At 41.3% G+C, this 22,869-nt stretch overlaps 2 protein-coding genes across 4 annotated transcripts in view; one reads left to right on the forward strand and one right to left on the reverse strand.

Annotated features, from left to right (window-relative positions):
- Positions 1 to 22,869, forward strand: part of fancm (FA complementation group M) — a 174,282-nt gene that overhangs the window by 22,845 nt on the left and 128,568 nt on the right. For 2 of the 3 annotated variants that reach the window (XR_005457892.1, XM_038776320.1), the window contains exon 4: positions 2,738 to 2,896. Coding sequence is in view for 2 of the 3 variants with exons in the window: in XM_038776320.1 (XP_038632248.1) it covers positions 2,738 to 2,896 (159 nt within the window). In the remaining variant the exon portion in view is untranslated. Of the gene's footprint in view, positions 1 to 2,737; positions 2,897 to 20,781; positions 20,805 to 22,869 lie in introns of those variants that run through there. The other variant, XM_038776322.1, reaches the window with a different exon arrangement.
- soul3 (heme-binding protein soul3) lies at positions 4,437 to 21,419 on the reverse strand. The gene is made up of 5 exons (XM_038776324.1): positions 20,931 to 21,419; positions 16,534 to 16,625; positions 12,808 to 12,949; positions 11,101 to 11,284; positions 4,437 to 7,781 (listed from the first exon to the last, which is right to left on the reverse strand). The coding sequence occupies exons 1-5, from the start codon at positions 21,151 to 21,153 to the stop codon at positions 7,610 to 7,612; spliced, it is 813 nt and encodes a 270-aa protein (XP_038632252.1). The 5' UTR covers positions 21,154 to 21,419; the 3' UTR covers positions 4,437 to 7,609.

Genomic DNA, 22,869 nt, shown 5'->3' on the forward strand with positions numbered 1-22,869 from the left:
CCGAGAAAGTGGAAGTACTGTATTTAGATTTATAGCTTAACTAGGAAAATTAAATATTTGTGCACATAATCTTTGAGTGATCTTTCTAACCATGAAACTCCAATTAAATAAATTAAAGTATATAGAAATAAATTGAGTAGTTAAAGTAAACATTGGTTCCTTAGAGGATGAGATTTGGGAATTGGAAAACAAAGAAATGACAGAGACTTTGAGCATGTATCGTAGATAGCAGTTTATAAGCCAACCTTTGAAGTTTAAAAAAATTGCTGCAAAAACATGAGCCAACTTACACGCCAAGTATGAGATGTGAACCGCCGGCATTGGTGTCGGTGATTGCCATTTTGAAATTTGAAAATAATAAACACTGGTAATCCAAATTAAATCAATGTGACGCATTTCATTGAGTGAATTAATTCTACAAGAATACCTCAAACCACAATCTAAACATGTTAAAAACTCAAATTAATTATCTTCGCCATCCCACACGAGTTCATCAAGTTCATTCTGAGTCACTTTACTATGGCACCATTATAACATTCCCAATCTGGATCAGATTTGACACTTTTGGCTTCAGAACCATCCCTCCACAATAATTTATGTTCCTCTCCGTCCTTTGAATAAATGGTCTTCCCCTCTTTCCATTGCATTGGATAGTCTGCATTTTTTTTTTGTAAGATCAGTTTATGTATTAATAGCATTGCACGATCTGATGTCAAACATGCAAAATGTCAAGTGGGGCAGTATGCATATTACCAGTCTTTTTGAAGGGGTTTTCTCCGTCAACCATCTCCATTCCATTTGGTATAAATGGTCCTTGAATGGCTTGTTGAGCCATACATCCTAAGGTGAACTATGAACGTTAGACTCCCTGGTATAACTGCAATTTGGGCGTATTTTTACACTGCCTCTCAGTCTCATTGATTATAAAATTTTCCAGTGCAGGCAATATCCTTTTATAACTCGTAAATATATGTTCAAAATCTTTGGAAGGCACGATTGGCGGTTGGATGGTAATTTGCCAGAACAGGGAGGTCAAATATCTTTAGGGAGAATTGATTAATGCACTTTTGAAATAGAGGATGTGCCTCTGGAGAGCGAACCATTTACAATGCCAGTGAACACAAAGAATGTGATGATAATTAATAATCTTTATTGTCACAAGTATTTACGTTAACACTGTAATGAAGTTAGGGAATTAGGTCGAGGTGCTGCAGAGGTGTGGGGCATATGAATGAAATGAGCACAAGGGAGGCATGGAGGAGATGAATAAACAAGGTAGAGATGGGGTTCAAGGCTGGCACGGTCAGAGAATGTGGGTGGATCAGCTTGGTGAGAATGGGGGAGGATATTTTTAAAAATTCATTTTTATGCGATCTGGGCTTCGCTGGCTAAGCCAACATTTGTTGCCCATCCCTAATTGCCTTTGAGAAGGTGGTGGTGCATCTTGTAGATGGTACACACCTGCTACTGTGCGTCGAAGGTGGAGGAAGTGAATGTTAGTGGAAGGGGTACCAATCAAGCGTGTTGCTTTGTCCTGGATGGTATCGAGCTTCTTGAGTGTTGTTGAGCTGCACACATCCAGGCAAGTAGGGAGTATTCATCACACTCCTGACTTGTGTCTTGTAGGTGGTACACAGGCTTTGAGGAGTCAGGAGGTGAGTTACTTGCCGCAGGATTTCTAAACTCTTGGAGTCACAATTTATATGGCTAGTCCAGTTCAGTTTCTGGTCAGTGGTAACCCCCAGGATGTAGATAGTGGAGGTTTCAGTGCTGGTAATGCCATTGAATGTCAAGAGGCTATGGTTTGATTCTCTCTTATTGGAGTTGGTCATTGCCTGGCGCAAATGTTACTTGCCACTTGTCAGCTCAATCCTGGATATTATGCAGATTTTGCTGCATTTGCATGTGGACTGCTTCAATGTCTTGAGGAGTCACAAATGGCGCTGAACAATAGCGAACATCCCCACATCTGACCGTACGATGGAAGGAACGTCATTGATGCAGAAGCTGAAGATGGTTGGGCCTAGGATACTACTCTGAGGAACTCCTACAGTAATGCCTGTGACTGAGATGACTGACTTCCAACAACCCCAACCATCTTCCTTTGTGCTAGGTATCATTGGAAAATGATTCCCCTGATTCTCATTGACTCCAGTTTGCAAGGGCTCCTTGATGCCATACTTGCTCAAATGCTGCCTTGATGTCAAGGGTAGTCACTCCCACTTCCCGCCTCGCATTCAGCTCCTTTGGCCATGTTTGAACCAAGGCTGTAATGAGGTCAGGAGTTGAGTGACCCTGGCGGAACCCAAACTGGGCAACAGTGAGCAGGTTATTGTAGCAATGTTGATTATCCCTTCCATCACTTTATGATGATTGAGAGTCAACTGATAAGGTGGTAATTGACCGGGTTGGGTTTGTCCGTCCTTGTATTCGAAGGGAGCGAAGATACGTTTCTACTCGAGGAAGAATTGAGATGGCTGATGGTGAAAGTTTTGTGGGTGGACAAGGGCATCAAAGCTGGAGCGAAGGAGTGGACAAGCACATTGAAAACTGCAGTGATATTGTGGCAACTACGCAGTTGGGAGTACTTGTAAGCAACTTGGGAAAAATTGTTGTCCCTGTAGGAGGGCATAAGTGGGATTGAAAGGATTTGGGAGGTGAAGGATACAAGAAATTATAATTTGTTCATGCTATTTGATGGAGGCATGTATATAACATTTTTGTGTTAATATGACAGGCTGTACAACAAGTCCTTTCAAACCTGTTGATTTCACATTTGGAGGTGAGGTCTGAAGATTCCCTGGATATCCAGCCCTATTCGCACCAGAGATGTGTGGAGAAATATGTTGTTCCTCTGGGTTCTGAGCTGATTGCTATCCAGTCTTTATACCTACAGGTGGGTATTATTTTCTCTTTAGAGAATGGGGTAAAATTATTTGACTTCAGTGTAATCCTAGCCGAACAGTCTTTTCAGACGTCAGTCCCTTCCATCCACTGGAAACTTTTTTTCTTCCAATCTAATTCCTTGGCATTAGTTTTGGTGCAGATTTGAGGTAGAGCATGTTGATTAGTTTTGACATTAAAATCATAATTAAACTTAAAGTATATTTAAGATCAATGTTCCCTATAAGCTGTGCAGCCCTGAATCTTCCTGTGCGGGCTGAACACAGGCTGGAGATAAATCGGCCCCTTCAGGTGCATGTGTGACTGTCCAAAAAAATTGAAAGGAACTACGCACGTAAACAAATCGGCCATGTACTTCAAAAAAATCGGAAGCGTTGCTAAACATCTTTACTTTCATTTTAATTAGCTCTTCTCTTATCATTATACTTTCTAATAGTAAGCTAACTTTATTCTATTAATGGATGTTATTAGGATTTATTATTGCTTCTGTGAAAAGGTACATTAAAAAGTTTTGCAAAGGAGAAAAGTTTGAATTTAAATACCCATTGCTGTGGTTTATATTAATAGTTATGGTTCTGATTTTTTAAAATAACTAGAATGAGCGAAGAGTAAAATATAGTATTGTTCAGACACGGCCAATACTGTGGCGCATGTACAGTCATGTCAAAACATAAGCCCAAATTATACAGAGCAATATTGAAGGAGAAAGATCAGAAATCCAGTGGGTGAACTTGCAGTCAGATTGCAAATGTTAGATTCCTTCACAAAACTTGTTGTCAAATAGTGTTACTTTTTCCATATGTCTAGACAAATTTATATTGTCTTGCTTTCGACTCTTGAAAAGCTTTGGAATATCAATGAGCCTTTCTTTTTGGCAGCTTTGTGTTATTTGCTATTCCAAGTACTGCTCATCTGTAACATCGTCCAGTTCTGGTGAAGGCTATGCCAAAAACATCAACATTTACTCCCCTTTCCTTTACACATTCTGTTCGATGCTGAATGTTTTCACCATCTACAATATATTTATTTTGTTTGTGTGTTAGAAACTGGCTAGACAGTGTTATCATCGATTCGATATTTGAATGAAAGTTGATGTAATTTTCTCATGTTGCTGAAAGCATTGGTTTTGTTTTTGTTGTTGGGGCCAATGCTCATTGGATTGGCCATGCTAAATTGCCCCGAGTGTACCAAAGATTTAGTGGGGTTACTGGGTTATGGGGATAGGACATGGAGGCTCTTTCAGCGGGTCGGTGCAAGAAGGCTGAATAGCCTTCTTCTGCAGTGTAGGTATTCTATGATTATACACCCTTTGAAATTGTGACTAAATGGCTATTCTTCAAATTAGATAATTAATGTTGGAAGATGCTTTAGTTATAGATTATAGGTTCTGTCATAATCGTGCTACTGTTCTGACTAAATATGAATGTATAATTTTGAAAAGGTATCAACGGATAGCTATTTCCATTTGTGTTTAATACATTTTCTTCCCTCCCAAAACCTGAATTGGGAACACTGAGGTCACACTGGTGGAGGTCAGTAAACCTGTCACGGCTTTATTAGCATTTTTCAGCTATTTAGGAAATAATCTTAACACAGCATTAGACAATTTTGATTTAATCTCTGAATTTATATCTACATAAGTATGCTTTTCAGATTAACAAGAGTGTATACATTTTAATCAATATTTTATTGCACGAATGGCTCGAGCATAAAACAATAGTTTCACTTTTAAACAAAGATAAACCACATTAAGTTTCTACTTTTATCACTTTGCAGTTTGACTAAATGAAGAAGCAATAAATTAACTAAATGCAGCTACATGACTTAAAAGTGATCTTTAATGGTTCTAACTAGATTTTGCCCGTCTTGTTGATACCTGTAAACACTGGTAGTTATATTTTAAAATATATGTTCTGTTATACAAAAATCTAAAACTTTTCAACATTTTATCTGCGGGTGTTAAGCCAATTTCTTTTGTATGTTTAAAAAAAAAAGGGTCTGGATTCTCCAGTCCCCCAGGTGCGTGTTTCTTGACTGTTCGCTGGCAGCGGGATTCTATACTTCCAGCGCTTGTTAATGGGATTTCCCACTGAAGCCACCCCAGGCCGCCGGAAACCCACGGGCAGGGGAGCACTGCCAGTGGGAATAGAGAATCCCAACACCCGGAGCCAGCCATGAAGTTGAGGGTAAAAGGCCGAATAAACTTTTGGGTTTTACAATTTTTCACTAAAATATACTTCTAATTAGTTACTGTTACACTTGATTCATAAGTGGAAACTCTAGTGTATAATATTAGTGTGCTATGAATAGGATACACTTTAAAACATCCAACGTGAAGAAAATCTATTGAAGAATTTGATGCTTAAGCTGATTTTTATATTTTTGCAGCACCTTGCTTAACATTATTAGGGCTCACCTAGGAAGAGTGAAGGTTTTGAAAAAAACTCCAGTAGAGAAAGTGCAAGTTGTTCAAGGGAAGCTAGACATTTATGCTGCCTTTTTTTTAATGTTTCCCTAGTTTGCTTTTCAAGGAAAATCTATTACACACACATTTATTTTGCCAAAATCTGGAATAGAGGTTTTATGGTTTTCGTCCAGCTACAGTGAAATGCATAGAACCGTCGGGAGTTAAAATGTTCTGGGCAGCACAATAACTTTCAAATCTAAACCGAGGACAATTTCTCCTGTGACTCACTTTAGCCCTTTTCAAAAACAAGATTGCGTTTTTATTTTTAAAATGTTTTTCCCCCCCTGCTCTTTCCTTGGCCCAAATGACAAAATACAGTTGAAATATAATTTACAATTTCTTCCTTTCAAAAGACAACTTTTGTAGTAAGAGAGAAGTTTGTTTAAGACTCACCTTGATGAGTGGCTTATGAACACCCTTTCTAATCCCCTAAATTAGACTTGACCCTCTACTATAACTCAAGATGTTCAGTTTGGACTTAGTGCCTTACATGATGTAAAATCCTTTGAGCTGAACTTGAGTGCTAAGACTGGTATGCAGAGTTAGGACCATGTTGGTCACCACTTGACCTAATAAGCTGCCTGAAATGATCAGCCTCTCATTCCAGAATTAATCTGTTGAGGAATTCTGAGTTGGGAGATGCTGCATATGCAACAAGCTACTTTTTCACTGCAAAGTAAAATATTCCATTGCTGATCATAAAGTATAATCAAAATAAACATGTTTTACGAAAGTGTGTTCGACAAAGTTATTTTTGTGGATGTGGCTAGTGTAGGATAAAGGGGAACCAGTGGATGTATATACTTGGATTTTCAAAGCTGCCACACGCAAGGTTAGAAGGGGCTGATGGATTTGGAGTGGATTTGCGAGGGGATTGGTTAATGGACAGGAGACGGGGAGTAGGGATGAATGAAGCATTTTCAAGTTGGTAGGCTGTAACTAGTGGCATACCACAGGGATCAGTGTTGTGATTTCAGCTATTTGTAAATCTATATCAATGACTTAAAACAAAAGGCTGATAGTAATGTATCTAAGTTTGTGATCAATACAAAGTTAGTTGGGAATGCAAGCTGTGTGGAGGAAGAAGAGACTGCAAAGAGGTATAACATCAGGCGAGTGATTAATAAGGTGACAGAGGGAGTATAATGAGGAGATGTGTGGAGTTATTCTGTTTTCCTATTCTTACCACCATAATTAATATTTTTAAAACACGTTTAGAGACAATTTGCTGTTCTACTACAAGGAACACACAGTAAGCTTTCAAGTACAGCATCAACTAGGAAGCCAAATTGCATGTTGGTCTTTATTGCAAGGGGATTGGAGTACAAGAATAAGGAAGTGTGGCTATAATTGTATAGCGTTTTGGTGGGGTAGTACAGTGCACAATTTCCATCTAAGGGAGGACATATTTGCCTTGGAAGTGGTACAGGAAAGGTTCACTAGATTGGTCCCTGGACTGAAAGGTTTGTATGTTGAGAGAATGAATAAATTCACTCTATATTCGCTGGAGTTCAAAATAATGAAAGCTGATCACATTGAAACACAGAATATCCTGGAAGGGCTTTTCAGGGTAGATAGGGGTTGTTTCAATTGCTGGTGGGGCACAGCTTCAGAAGAGGTCAATCACTTTGTACTGAAATTAGTAGAAATTTCTTCATTCAATGTGTTGTGGATCTTTGGAATTTTCTACCCTAAAGTGCTGTGTGTCCATCATTGTATATATTTAACACTGAGATTAATAGATCTCTCCGGGAATTGGGATATGGGGTGCAGACAGGAAAGTGATGTTTTGGTAGAAGATTGGCCACAATGTTTTGAATAGCAGAGCAGGCTTGAGTGGCTGATTGGTTTACTCCTGCTTCGATTTTCTATGCTGTTCTGTCCTTGTGTTTAATGGGCATGAGTGTTATTCAACTTTCTTATTGGAGCTTTTTAAAATTCCATTCCATCACAGACTTGGGCTCTGATTCACTTCTCATAATTCTACATTGTGTTTTCAATTTTTGGTTAATGGGGTATATTACAGTTCTAATTATAAGCTTGAAGCCCAAAGGTGCGTCATTGTTTTAAGTATCCATCTGTGATCATTTTACTATGTTGCATCTTAAGTGTGGGAGTTTTGAGTTGTTACCAATATAAGTTAACATTTAAACTTATGCTATTACATTATGTTCACATTTTCACAAAATTGGTCACTGCACAAGGTCTGTATTCCATAAGAAGACTTGAATGATTTACTCAAGGGCTGTGAATGATCCAGATCTCATTGTGAGGGTTTGGAGTGGCAGGGCTGTTATAACCAGCTACAATGAAGGTATCCTGTGGAAACCACTCGGGAGAGTCTAGGTGCACTGCTAACTGGTTGATCTCTTGGAGAATCAACTCCTCTGTGGCGTTCCCATTAAAGGGTCTGGACAAGCAGAAAATTATGAACAATTAGTATTTGTGTTTATTTTTATGGTAGAATTTCAGCATTGACATCTCTGGTAATGCATTCTGTTGCTTTAAACTTTCCCAAATAGTGATGAATAATTGGTTGTATGTGGAAACTACTCAAATCAAAGTTGCACATCTTTGTTTCTGATAAATATATATTTAATATAATAAAAATGCTGATGGGTTGTAATGCTTAAGACATTGAACACTGAGCTATTACACTTTTTCACCAAGAATGCTCACCTTAATTGTTCACAGATTATTAGGCACTAGTGTATGACTGTAGGTGCAATTAATGTTGATCCCCCCCCCCCCCCCCCCAATTTTAAAATTCTCATTATTTGGAGGAAAACCTCACCAACCTCAAACTATACTTCTGACCCTGACCAGCCTGCTCCAGATCCCATTAGCTGATGAGACAACTATTGCCTTGATCAGAGGAATGGCACCTCCCCACTCAGCTGGCCACCTGATGAGATCAATATTGGGACCCAAGTCAGAGTATGTGGTGTCCCCCTGATATTTTGATATTTATTGCTCTGGGCTGTTTCTGTGAACTCTGTACTTCCCAGCTCAAAAATGTGAGCATTTGGCACAGTAGTGTCATGGTTTTGCTACTGGTATAGAAACACGATTTCTTTAGTTAAAATCCCACTATGCCAAATTCAATAAACCTGAATACGTGGCTTGGCACCAGAATAATTCTTAATTAATAACAGTACATTGTGTAAAACCACACTGGTTCATTCATCCCTACCTAGTCTAACTTGCAGTCTGAACTTACTGCCTTCTAAAATGGCCCAGCAACCCACTCAGTTTTACAAACCATTGCTAACTATCTTCCAGGGTCAACAAGGGATGGGCAATATACATACTCTTATCCAACACTGCTCAGAATCTGGGAACAACAAAAAATTGAGAACAGGACAAGGAATGGTGAACGGTTTGGGAGGAAAACAGATTTGAATTGAGAAAAATTAAATTAATTCAATATGAATGCTAACCACTAGCATTGCTGCATCACAGCACCAGGGGCTTGGGTCCGATTCCAACCTGGGGTGACTTTCTGTGTAGAGTTTGCACATTCTCCCCATGTCGGTGTGGGTTTTCTCTGGGTGCTCAGGTTTCCTCCCACAGTCCAAAGATGTGCAGGTTAGGTGGGTTGGCCACGCTAAATTGCCCCAAGTGTCCAAAGGTTAGGTGGGGTTGTAGGAAGGGGGCAGGGATTGACCTAGGTAGGTGCTCTTTCAGAGGATTGGTGTTGACTTGATGGGTCGAATGTCCTCCTTCTGCACTGTAGGGATTCTTTGATATGCAATAGTTTAAAAAGGTGCCTGGTCACCTTTTAAACATCACTCTCTTGTATTTCAACAGTGAGGTACAAAATTGTTTGTAAAGGTTATCTTAGAAGTGATATTATTTAGTGACAAAACCTAAACTCTAAATCTATCTCAATTAATTATTTGGGGAAATTAACAAACACTATTGTAAAGGTTATGTTTCCTAACAAGAAAATAATGAGTTTGTTTAAATTAATCCTTCCTCTGCTAACAAATCACTTCACTGCGCTATGTGATCTTTCCATTGTTATAAATTTGCTTATTATCAGCAGTAACATGAATTTAACAAGTATAAATTTAAATGTGACATGCCCAGCAACGGGTAAAAATTGCCGAGCAACAGCAGTAGCCAGCCTACAAAAGGCAGGATGAGATTCATATTTCACAGTAATGAAATTCGCAGATAGGATCAGGTGTGAATCTCCTATTAGTAGAACAGATCAGTAAGACAATTGGGAGATTAATTATACACATGCTAATATCTAGAATCAAGGAATTTGAGAGGGGCAGACGGTAGAATCAAAATGGAACAAAGGTATAAAGGCCAGGACACTCTCTGAAGCAAGGTGGGGCAGTTGACATCTAGCAGCCTTGGAAGCAGACACGCCAGTTTCCAAGGAAATGCAGAAAACATTTGCAATGGCAGTTTAAATATCTTCGGTGGAATAGGACAAGATGTTTTCCAGACTTGAGTATCCTCTCTGTGTTGTGTGGTATGTTGTTTTTTGACTTGTAGGTCTGTTTAATTTGGATGTTGTTTGGGGGGGAAAGGGAAAGTCTTAAGGAGTTCAAGGATCGTAGATTTTTTTGGTACAAGGGGTATGTTTTACATAAACTAAGTATACTTAATTCTCTTTGAGTATCATAGTCCTGTTCGTGTGTTTGTCTTTTCTTTAATAAATCATTTTTAATAATTGTTACATGACAACTGGACTGCTTATGCTCACTGGGGTTTCACTTGACTCCTCTCACACCATTCCAAAAACAAAGCTATAGAATCAACAGAATCTTTACAGTGCAGAAGGGGGCCATTTGGCCCATCGAGTCTGCACCGACCCTCTGAAAGAGCACACTACCTAGGCCCACTCCCCCATCCTATCCCTATAACTGCACCTAACCTGCACATCTTCAGACAGTACATCCCCATGAACCGGTATTCCAAGCTGGGACACCCTTGCAGATAACATCAGCGTGGTTCATGCCACCATGTAATTCTACCTATGGTGTTAACAGAATGAGACTGATTCTGATCAAAAAGACAGTTTAAACTAAAGATAACATTGCAGCTAACTGAACAGCTCATCAGTAAGCAGGGGTGTACTACCTGAGTGCATTTTTTTTTTCTTCGAGCCTACTGGCGTGTGTTTCTGCTTTGATTTGCCTTATTTTCTCTGCAGAATTTTCCAAAATTTCAAGAATATTCAAGACCAGGAAAATAATTACTTCACATTCTCTTATGTAATTCATAAACTCGTTACTCGATCATATTTTAGAAGTCATTAGCTGTTTTCACACATTTCTTAGTAACAATTTATCATAGATCATAGATTTTACAGTGCAGAAGGAGGCCATTCGACCCATCGAGTCTGCACCGGCTCCTGGAAAGAGCACCCTACCCAAGGTTAGCACCTCCACCCTATCCCCATAACCCAGTAACCCCACCCAACACTAAGGGCAATTTTGGACACTAAGGGCAATTTATCATGTCCAATCCACCTAACTTGCACATCTTTGGACTGTGGGAGGAAACCGGAGCACCCGGAGGAAACCCACGCACACACGGGGAGGATGTGCAGACTCCACACAGACAGTGACCCTAAGCCGGAATCGAACCTGGGTCCCTGGAGCTGTGAAGCGATTGTGCTATCCACAATGCTACCCCGCTGCCCTTAAAATGGACGAACCATTTATAACTTAAAAACTTAAAGTATAGTCTTGTATTAAGCGACTTGCCTGGTGTAAATGATGTGAGCAGGCCACTCCTCTATTGCAACTTCAGCATCAAAAGGCTGTGGGGTCTGATCTTGAAATTGTGTTGGCAGGTAATAAGCCATGGTTAGTTCGGGCCGGAGTTCTGTTCTGGTCTGGTTGGTATGCACAATGGTAACAATAGGTACTGTCATTCCTAGGAAGAGCCCTGCAGGATCAGGGTAGACCAACAGATTATTGGGCCAAACACAGAATCTTTACACTGTAGGAGGTCATTTGACCCATCAAGTCTAGTCCCACACCCATACCTGTATCCTTGCAAACTTACACATTCTCTCTTTGCAGATAGCAATCCAATTCCACTTTGAATACCTGGACGAACTTGCCTCCATTACTTCTACGGAAGTTCATTCCAGATTCCAACTACCCTCTGGGTGAAAAAGTTTCCCTCACATCACTGATACTATGTGGAAAACACAATGGGTAACTTTGGCAGAAGAACTTAAACCATATTCCTTTGCTATTTATTTATCAAATTATAATGGGCTGTAAATTCCGAGCTGCCCAGTGTTGGAATGGATGGTGTGGAAGTACCCCAAAGATGCAGTGGGGAACCCCTCTTGAAATTTCACAGGTAAAGATTTGCCTAGCATTTGCCCAGAAGCAGTTGTCTTGTGCTGGGAACCATCCTAAAATGTGACTTAAATTGCAAACTTTATTGTTCTGACAGGGTTACACCAATAGTTACTCAGAAAAAATTAATTAAAACCTCAAATTTCTGGGTACCCAGGGCAGCACGGTGGTGCAGTGGTTAGCAGTGCTGCCTCACGGCGCTGAGGTCCCAGGTTCGATCCTGGCTCTGGGTCACTGTCCGTGTGGAGTTTGCACATTCTCCCCGCGTTTGCGTGGGTTTTGCCTCCGCAACCCAAAGATGTGCAGTGTAGGTGGATTGGTGACGCTAAATTGCCCTTAATTGGAAAAAATGAATTGGGCACTCTAAATTTATTTTGAAAACAAATTCTGGATATCCATTGTAAAGACCCAAACTAACCCCACCACTGAACTCTCTCCATGTCCCTGAACTCTCTCCATGTCCCAGGGCACTGGCTCCCACTGTCCAACTTCCCCCATTGGATTATCTCCACTGCACGGAACTCCCTGTTCCTAGATTTCCAATTTCCCCCGGCCTCCGATTTTGGCCATCCCTCCTTCAGCCCCCAAATCCTACCCACTTACCTCTTCCCTGGCCTGTCACTTTCATTGGACCTCTAACCTAAAAGGAAACATGTCTCACTGGACATTGATGGTGGGGCTCGAGGAAAACTGCGCTGCCTGGATCTGGCCCAGCCTGAGTCGAAGGTGGGCGACACAGATGTGGAAGAAATTTAGTGTCAGTAATTTACCACAGAGTGGCAATCTGACACAGACTGCTGCTCCGAGGAAGTTTTGGCCAAATGTAAAATGTGATTACTTTTAGATTTCCTTTTATTTATAAATCTGAGAAAGTTATGGCTGTTTAACATCCGCATAAGAGGACTTAGGAAAGTATTTGCTCATATCTTAAGAGATCCCACTACAGGATCCCACTTCAAATACCATTCAAGAAATGGGCAAGATTGAAATGTGCATGTTTTAATTCTTTCCTCGACTACGCAAGGAACTGATAGTAAAAAAATAGAATACTCATGTCTTTCACAAATTTGTCGAAAATTTCTCAGTTTTGAAAGTCACCTGATGAATTTTGATGGCAAATGTATTTCATTAGTTTCATAAATCCCAGGCATGTGCTCTGTTCATAGCTTGACTGGTTCTGTGTTACACAAGCCCATTTGGCTTTTTCGTATTGACGTTTTTCATAAAGTAATTCATCAGCCTACAAAATAAAGAATGGAAGTAAATATAAATGATTTTATGACCACCCACAGTAATTCTTGTTGGACTAAGTAGTAAGGGAGTGAAAATGCTTGTAATGTTATGTTGTGGTTTATCTGATGTCTAGAAGGTTTCAACATTAGCTACTGCAGTCCCAAAATAACCAATTTAGTATGCTGATACAAATGCTTGAGGTTGGTTTGTCATCCACCCAACTACAGAACTTCTCTGGGACCCTTTTGAATAATTTTAATTTCTGTGCATTTTGCAACTCGTACTTTTGGCTCATCGACCGTAGAAATGTTAGCGTGTCCCAAAAGTTGGGTAAAGTTGGTTAACTTTTGCACAAAATGCCTTTTAATTATCTAAACAATTAAATTGTAATGTATATAAAATCTAATTTTAAAAGGAGAATTCCAATTAAGACAAGGGAATTACAGCATCAGCAGGGTGACTGGATATAGTTAGGGTGACTGGAGGTAGACAAAAGGCAGGTATTATAGGCTGGTTAGCTTAACTTCTGTAGTGGGGAAAATGCTAGAATCTATCATCAAGGAAGAAGTAGCGAGACATCTGGATAAAAATTGGGCAGACACATCAAGGGTTCATGAAAGGCAGGTCATGTGTTCATGAAAGGCAGGTCATGTTTAACTAATTTACTGGAATTCTTTGAGGATATTACAAGCGCGGTGGAGAACAGGGAACCGGTGGATGTGGCGTATCTGTATTTCCAGAAGGCATTCGACATGGTGCCGCACAAAAGGCATTAGATAATAGTGCATGGTGTTACAGGTAATGTATTAGCATGGTTAGAGGATTGGTTAACTAACAGAAAGCAAAGGGTGGCGATAAATGGGTGTTTTCCTGGTTGGCAATCAGTGGCTAGTGGTGTGCCTCTGGCATCAGTGATGGGACCGCAATTGTTTACAATTTACATAGATGATTTGGAGTTGGGAACCGTGTAATGTGTTGCAGATGACACCAAGAGAAAAATGTGCAAAAGGCACAAAGTCTGCGGAGGATTATAGATAGTTTAAGTGAGTGGGCAAGGGTGTGGCAGATGGGAGTACGATGTTGGTAAATGTGAGGTCATCCATTTTTGTAGGAATAATAACAAAATAGACTATTATTTAAATAGTAAAAAATTTCAGCATGCTGCTGTGCAGAGGGACCTGGGTGTCCTTGTGCATGAATCATAAAAAGTTGGTTTGAAGGTGTAACAGGTAATTCAGAAGACAAATGGAATTTTATCCTTCATTGCGAGATGGATGGAGTTTAAAACGGGTGTATCGTTGCAGCTGTATAAGGTGCTGGTCAGGCTACACCTGGAGTACTGTGTATAGTTTTGGTCTCCTTGCTTCAGAAAGGAGGTACTGGCACTGGAGTGGGTGCACAGAATCACTAGATTGGTTCCGGAGTTGAGAGGATTGGCTTATGAGGAAAGACTGAGTAGACTGGGACTATACTCATTGAAATTTAGAAGACTGAGGGAGGGATCTTATCGAAACATATAAAATTATGAAGGGAATAGATAAGACAGAAACGGGGAGGTTGTTTCCACTGGTGGGTGAAACTAGAACTAGGGGACATAGCCTCACAATAAAGGGGGGCAGACTGAGTTGAGGAGGAACTTCTTCACCCAAAGGGTTGTGAATCTGTGCAATTCCTTGCCCATTGAAGCAGTTTAGGCTACCTCACTAAATGTTTTTCAGGCATAGATAGATTTTTGAACAGTAAAGGAATTAAGGGTTATGGTGAGTGGGCGGGTAAGTGGAATTGAGTCCACAAAAAGATCATCCATGATCTTATTGAATGGTGGAGCAATGAATGGAGGGGCCAGATGGCCTACTTCTCTCCTAGTTGTTTGTACTAGGTGAGTTTCAAAATTTTAACTTCAGTTGACCAGGTTGTTTATTGTCAAAGATTGTATTGTCGAAGATTATTAATATTGGTTAATTCCTTAATCTTCATTTATGTAAATTTTAACTTGACCCCCTGGGTAATGCTGCAAGCTACGGCACCCTATTCAAATGAATTTTATAGTCATGCTGTCCTTGCTGGCTGGTCATTTACTGTTCTTCCACTGCCGTTCATGAAATTTAAGTGTTTTTGAAAGTGTATTATGTGTTTCAGAAATAGATGTAGTTTTATGCTACTTTCCTTTGTAGCCATTTGGCCGTGACACCTAATTTACACCCTGCACATTTAAGAGTTTGAATTTGAAACTGGTTTCCATTGATGCTAAAGTTACAGTATAATTGTAGCATGTCTGAAATTGATGGACTGAAACCCTATTCGGGTCTTTAGTATGTAATCTGGGTTGTCAAATGTGCAGCACTGAGAGTGTGTTGTTATTGTCATCCGTAAACTGAGGCCCATTTGTTCAGTTGGATGTAAAAATACCATTGCAGTACGCAAATAGCAGAAAGTTTCAATTGACCTGTCACCATTAAGGACAGCGTAACTGTCATTTGATCTTAATATGACTGCTGCATTTGCCTACATAATGGTCACTTGCTTTTTAAAATCAGTGCAATGTTTGTGATGTGCTTTGAAATGTTTGAAAGGTGTGGTAAAATGCAATGCAAATACGTTTTTTGCTTTAGTATTACATGGTTTGATTGCTTTCACATTTCATGATTTGTAGTAGGCTTGTACCTTTTTTCTATTTTTTTTCTGGGATTACATAGTCCTTTTAATGATTACTTATTTAGTGTAGTCTACTAATTTTCCAAACAAACTCAGCCATTGAATTCAAACTACTTTTTCTATGACCGTTTTTTTTTCTAACATATTACAGGCCAGGGTTTTGAGAACCTCAAGATGTATCATGGAGTTCACCTGACCCACAACTTTTAATAGATTTTGGTTATGGGGAGCACAAGGGCCCATTTTACAGGTGTGATGCAACAGAGATCTAAAGTACTTTTAAAACAAAACAATGTTTATTATATGAATCCAGTTAACATTTTATAAACACACAGTAGACATCTTAGCAACTATCAACTTAAATACTTCTCCCAAAGAATACAGTACTCTATAAGTAACCCGTAATCTTTCCTAGCAAAATCCATAAGACAAATACCCTCTTTAACAAAGACAGCAGATTTAAATTCTCTACTGAGAGCAGTTATCACTTTTAAATTAGCAAGTGATCTGAAGACATTCCTTTCATGCAGAGAGAGATCAAAATTACACCTTGTTTGGCTGGATACAGCTCCAACTCTGAAAACAAAACTAAACACACACTGTAGCTGCCAGCTCAAATACAAAAGTAAAAGCAGACAGACAGCCCAGCTCCACCCACACTCTGACATCACTGCAGCTATTTGATAAACACCCCTTTCTTAAAGGTATATCCACTACAGTTATTTGATAAACATCCATTTTTTAAAGGTACTTTCACATGACAAACATGACACTTTTCCAACTGAATTGAGGTTTGACCATTAAACTCTCCCTTTGCATGGTAGAAGTCCCAGACCGCAGATTGAAGATATGAAGATTTAGCATGTACACTGCCCTGAAGCAAAGTCCTCATTACTTAGCTAGCCCCTTTATAAATGGCATTTGTTAGTGACTTACCCTTTTTTCATGATCTATTGGTGTAAATGGGATCATCTCCCTGTCTTGAGATTGGTTGTGTCTTGTCATCTGTTGGATTGGTTCAGCCATGCCTGAGAGAGAGCAAACAATTTAAACTTTTTAAAATCCGCTTTCAATTTTATGAATATTCAGGACAAAAGAGTGTAGAAAATTGGGAGTTCATAAAATTTACTGTCTTTCATAACATGAATTCAATCTTGTCTCAATACTGTCTGAAGTGACCAATGCAGTTTTTGTTTTTACCTTCTGTCAAGGTTCATAATTTTTTCAACTAATACCGTATTAGTTCACAACATCTTTAGATTCGTACAAAATAACACACTTTAAGTATTTCTTTCAAGGCTGGTATTATCTCCATGTACTCTTATCTCGAGGGCAGCTAGTGATGGGCAATAGATGCTGGCCTTGCCAGTGCCGCCCACTTCCCATGAACAAATAATCCTAATGCACCACATGATCAAAGGATAATTATAGATGAGAGGCTATTTGCTGATCTAAATGCAACCATACAGAGATTCTAAAGCCTTACTTTTCAGGTGCTTATCCAGATTTCCCTTCAGTGCTTCTATGTTAATCAACACAGTCACCCTATGTGATAGTGAGTTCCACATTCTTGAAAGTCTTGAGTAAAAAGGTTAATCCTGAAGTCCTTATTGGGCTCATCAGAGGCTATGATTTATATTTATAACTTTTAGTTTTGGATGCTTCCACTAGTGGAAACATTTTCTCTACATTTCTCCTCTCAAACTGCTTTGTATTTTAAAGACCTTTTAGCAATCACTAGCTGGAAGTCAACATTTTAAAATTAAGAGTATATAATTTGGTTGCAATTAAATAAGCAACTACACTACATAGCCAAAACAATGGAGTTTAAGTCAGAGGACGTGAGCGACATATGGCATAGTGCTCTGGTCAGATTATGTCTAGAATCTTATGTCCTCTTTTAGTCAATAAAACTTGAGGGCAGCATTGTGGCACAGTGGACAGCACGGCTGCCTCATGGTGTCGAGGTCCCAGATTCGATCCCGGCTCTGGGTCACTGTCCGTGTGGAGTTTGCACATTCCCCGCGTGTTTGCGTGGGTTTCACCCCCAAGTCAATTGAAACTTTCTGCTATTCTTTATGTAGTGTGTCATAAATCCACTCGTGTATAATGAGATGCAGACAGGCAGTGATTGACACATTACAACATTTGATGATGTGTTAGGCAGCTTGGTTCGATGTGGACTGCACTCGATGCAGGGAAGTTAGAAACAGATGTCTTAACACTGGAGAAGATCCAACACTGTTTTATTCAACTATAAAACTGCTATACATATTCAGCTGTGGGTCGACACTATACTGATCTGACTGGTGACCTTGTAGTAGCCTGACCAGACTTAACACATTTGATCTTTATGTCGTCTTTGTCGACAGGAATAGTGCCGGAAGACTGGAGGATAGCAAATGTTGTCCCCTTGTTCAAGATGGGGAGTAGAGACAACCCTGGTAATTATAGACCTGTGAGCCTTACTTCGGTTGTGGGTAAAATGTTGGAAAAGGTTATAAGAGATAGGGTTTATAATCATCTTGAAAAGAACAAGTTGATTAGCGATAGTCAACACGGTTTTGTGAAGGGTAGGTCATGCCTCACAAACCTTATTGAGTTTTTTGAGAAGGTGACCAAACAGGTGGATCAGGGTAAAGCTGTTGATGTGGTGTATATGGATTTCAGTAAGGCGTTTGATAAGGTTCCCCACGGTAGGCTATTGCAGAAAATAAGGAAGTATGGAATTGAAGGTGATTTAGCGGTTTGGATCAGTAATTGGCTAGCTGAAAGAAGACAGAGGGTGGTGGTTGATGGCAAATGTTCATCCTGGAGTTCAGTTACTAGTGGTATACCGCAAGGATCTGTTTTGGGGCCACTGCTGTTTGTCATTTTTATAAATGACCTGGAAGAGGGTGTAGAAGGATGGGTTAATAAATTTGCAGATGACACGAAGGTCGGTGGAGTTGTGGATAGTGCTGAAGGATGTTATAGGATACAGAGGGACATAGATAAGCTGCAGAGCTGGGCTGAGAGGTGGCAGATGGAGTTTAATGCGGAAAAGTGTGAGGTGGTTCACTTTGGAAGGAGTAACAGGAATGCAGAGTACTGGGCTAATGGCAAGATTCTTGGTAGTATAGATGAACAGAGAGATCTCGGCATCCAGGTACATAAATCCCTGAAAGTTGCCACCCAGGTTAATAGGGCTGTTAAGAAGGCATATGGTGTGCTAGCCTTTATAAGCAGGGGGATTGAGTTTCGGAACCACAAGGTCATGCTGCAGCTGTACATAACTCTGGTGCGGCCGCACCTGGAGTACTGCATGCAGTTCTGGTCACCACATTATAGGAAGGATGTGGAAGCTTTGGAAAGGGTTCAGAGGAGATTTACTAGGATGTTGCCTGGTATGGAGGGAAGGTCTTACGAGGAAAGGCCCAGGGAATTGAGGTTGTTTTCGTTAGAGAGGAGAAGGCTGAGAGGTGACTTAATAGAGACATATAAGATAGTCAGAGGGTTAGATAGGGTGGACAGTGAGAGTATTTTTCCTCGGATGGTGATGACCAACACGAGGGGACATAGCTTTAAATTGAGGGGTGATAGATATAGGACAGATATCAGAGGCAGTTTCTTTACTCAGAGAGTAGTAGGGGTGTGGAACGCCCTGCCTGCAACAGTAGTAGACTCGCCAACTTTAAGGGCATTTAAGTGGTCACTGGATAGACATATGGATGAAAATGGAATAGTGTAGGTCATATAGGCTTCAGGTGGTTTCACAGGTCGGCGCAACATCGAGGGCCGATGGGCCCGTACTGCGCTGTAGTGTATAACACAGTACAGCCAATCACCAAACAGGACACTACCACTATAAAGCCAGAGAGCACTAGGTTTCTCGCTCTCTCAGAACCCCGCTACTGAGACAGTCAGAGTCCACGAGCTAGCAAGTGCAAACACCATGCGGTAGCTAGTAAGTCTGGTCAGGCTACTACAAGGTCACCAGTCAGATCAGTATAGTGTCGACCCACAGCTGAATATGTATAGCAGTTTTATAGTTGAATAAAACAATGTTGGATCTTCTCCAGTGTTAGACATCTGTTTCTAACTTCCCTGCATCGAGTGCAGTCCACATCGAACCAACCTGCCTAACACATCATACTGCATAGCATTTTTACGTCTAACTGAAAATTATCTTGGTGCAAATATACTCAGCCAGTTTCTAAAGCTGATTTGAGATGCTTATTTTACCTAATTTGTAAAAGCACACTATTGCAACATATGCAATAAGTTCATCAAGACAAGCAAAAAGTGTGGAATTCTGGCAGCTATCCAGATGTGTATCATTCCAAATTTCCCTATACCAACAGTGCAACAGCTTGGATTTCAATTCATAATATGGTGACTTTTCTGTGTTTGTTTATGTAGTCTGGATGGGGGAAACAGTTAACACTGACTTTGGCAGTAAGTTTTTTTTGTTCCCATTTTCTGTTGGTGGCTTTTGTGAAATCTCTGATCCCACTTTTGGTTCCGAGGTGCGTTTCTGCCCAAATGGTTTCATTTAAAAAAAAAGAATGGCAAACAAAAGCTGTCAGCATCCTTTCCGTTCCTGTTGATTTAAACAAAAAAAAAGTACAATAGTCACCACATCATCATCACAGGCTAAAATGGAAAATACTGCACCAAGACGTTTGGCTAGGAGTAAGGGCTCCTGATCGATGGAAGGTGGGAATCGAAACTGAAGTTGAGTTTTGCACACAAATGTACATGGCAGGGGTGGCACAGTGGTTAGCACTGTTGCCTCAAGGCGCCGAGGACCTGGGTTCGATCCATGTCATTGTAAATATGGAGTTTGCACATTCTCCCCGTGTATGCACGGGTCTCACCCCCACAACTCAAAGATGTGCAGGTTAGGTGAATTGACCAAGCTAAATTGCCCCTTAATTGACAAAAAGTTGAATTGGGTACTCTAAATTTATATTTATAAAAAGGAATACACATGGCAAAATGGTGACTTTGAACAAGGTGATTGGGGGAAAATTTTACTTTAATTGTAAAGTAAGCTCCAATTAAAATGGAAAACGTTAATTCCTCCAACAGAGGGGTGGTTCTAATGGCAGGAAGGGAAGAACGCAGCGTTTGGAGGACAGGGAAATAAAGTAGATTGTGTGAACACTGACATAATCGGATTTGGAGCTTGCAGGGAGAGGAGCCAGCGTTGCTGAATGGCCTTTGTTAAGTATCGGGGGGTGGGGAGAGAGACTCCTTCGTTCCGATTTCCACATTAATATCCGATTAATGGTTGGCAAGTCCAGAACATCTCCCACTCCACTTTGTGCCAATACACTGCCCGACCCTACCTCTTGGCACATCCACCTGGTGCATCCGGCCGATGTTTTGCCAGTACGCCAGGAGACCCTCGTCCACTGGCTCTTCGCCGTTTCCACCCTCGTCGGCGGCAGCAGCGCCAGCCAAATCCAAGCTCTCCTCCTCCTCCTCGGCCACCGAGTCGAGGTCCTCCAGGCTGAGGAGAACCCTGCCCGCCCCCGTCCCACTTCCAAAGCTGCCTCTCTGCCGCTCCATCCCTGCAGCCCTGAAACTTGTTTGTTTTGACGGGGCAGTCCGGATGGCTCAGCCGCTGGGTCGTGTGGCTTTTTACAAAACAAAATCAAAGTCGAATGGCGGGGAGGGACGGCACAACCACATTTTCCAGGAGATTAAATTAACTTTAGGCGTGGTTTGATTGCTGATCCTGACTGACAATACAGGCTCGCCCGGGATGTCTGTCACAGGAGTGAAGCGGCTCGCTCCATGAGTTACAAATGTTTCTGTCACCAAACCGCCCGCAGCCTGCAGAGGGAGGGACTCAAATCGCAGTGATGCAAGAGGGGGAGGAATCATTGCTTTCATCCTGGCTTCGCAGAGTTCTTTCAAACCTGAAGAGTCGGTTTCTCCAATGTTTCCTCATAAATTGATCTTAAGAGCTTGGGGCTAAGCTTGTTTAGTGGCTTGCTGCAACATCTCCACAGCTTGGACATCTTAAAATTAGATTCATGCTTAGAAGTGTGGCTACATTATAGGTCTACATACAACAACAACTTTGCCTTTTAAAGCCCACTCAGCCAACGGGTGATGCAAAGGGTGATGCAAGCCTTTATGGGGTTGGATTTGTGGCATGGGTGCGGTTGCTGTATGTGGCGGCAAGAGCGAGGGTGAGGACGAATGATGTGAGCTCACGAAGCTTTGACTTCCACAGGGGTACAAGGCAGTGGTGCGTGGTGTCGCCGCTGCTGTTTGTGCTGGCCATAGAGCCATTGGCGATGGCTCTCAGGGGGTTGTCAGTGGCAGAGGACAATGAGGGGACAGAGGGAGCATCGGGTGTCGCTCTATGCCGATGACCTCTTGCTGTATGTTTCGGATCCATTGGAGAGTACGGGAAGGATTATGGGCCTATTGGGGAGGTTTGGAGGGTTTTCGAGATACAAGCTAAATGTAGGGAAAAGCGAGGTATTCCCAGTGAATGAGCTGGCACAGCGGGCTAATTTAGGGGGGATGCCATTTACGGCAGTGAGGGATAGGTTTAGGTTCTTGGGGATTCAGGTAGCGAGGGAATGGACGGGGCTCCATAAGTGGAACTTAATGAAGCTGGTGGAGGAGGCCAGGGAGGATCTTAAGAGGTGGGATACACTGCACTTAATGTTGGCGGGGAAGGTCCAAGTGGTGAAAATGAATATTCTGTTGAGGCTCTTGTTTATATTTCAGGCTCTCCCGATCTTTATACCAAAGACCTTTTTTCGGAAAGTGGACACAATCCTCTCTGACTTTGTATGGGCGGGGGGAAGATGTCGAGGGTGGGGAGAACCCTGCTACAGAGGCAGCAGGGGTGTTGGTGTTGCCAAACTTGCTTCATTATTATTGGGCGACGAATGTGGACAAGGTGCGGCGGTGGTGGGAAGGCGAAGGGTTAGAGTGGGTTAGGTTGGAGGAAGAATCTTGTAAGGGGTCTAGTTTGAGGGCTATGGTGATGGCAGCATTGCCAATGGCTCCGAATAGGTATTCAGGGAGCCCAGTGGTACAGTCCACGGTGAAGATATGGAATCAGCTGAGGAGGCATTTTAGGGTGGAAGGGATAGAACGTAGAACAGTACAGCACAGAACAGGCCCTTCGGCCCTCGATGTTGTGCCGAGCAATGATCACCCTACTCAAACCCACATATCCACCCTATACCCGTAACCCAACAACCCCCCCCCCCCCCCCCCCCCCCAAAACCCTACTTTTTTAGGACACTACGGGCAATT

This window comes from Scyliorhinus canicula, chromosome 2 (assembly GCF_902713615.1).
Source record: "Scyliorhinus canicula chromosome 2, sScyCan1.1, whole genome shotgun sequence".
NCBI lineage: Eukaryota > Metazoa > Chordata > Chondrichthyes > Carcharhiniformes > Scyliorhinidae > Scyliorhinus > Scyliorhinus canicula.

Coding starts and splice junctions, on each gene's coding strand:
- soul3 (XM_038776324.1), bottom strand. CDS start 21,153: ATGGAGCGGCAGAGAGGCAGCTTTGGAAGTGGGACGGGGGCGGGCAGG. Junction 12,950..16,533: donor CAATAGATCATGAAAAAAGG/GTAAGTCACTAA, acceptor TTTATTTTGTAG/GCTGATGAATTACTTTATGA. Junction 7,782..11,100: donor GCTCACATCATTTACACCAG/GCAAGTCGCTTA, acceptor CTGCTTGTCCAG/ACCCTTTAATGGGAACGCCA.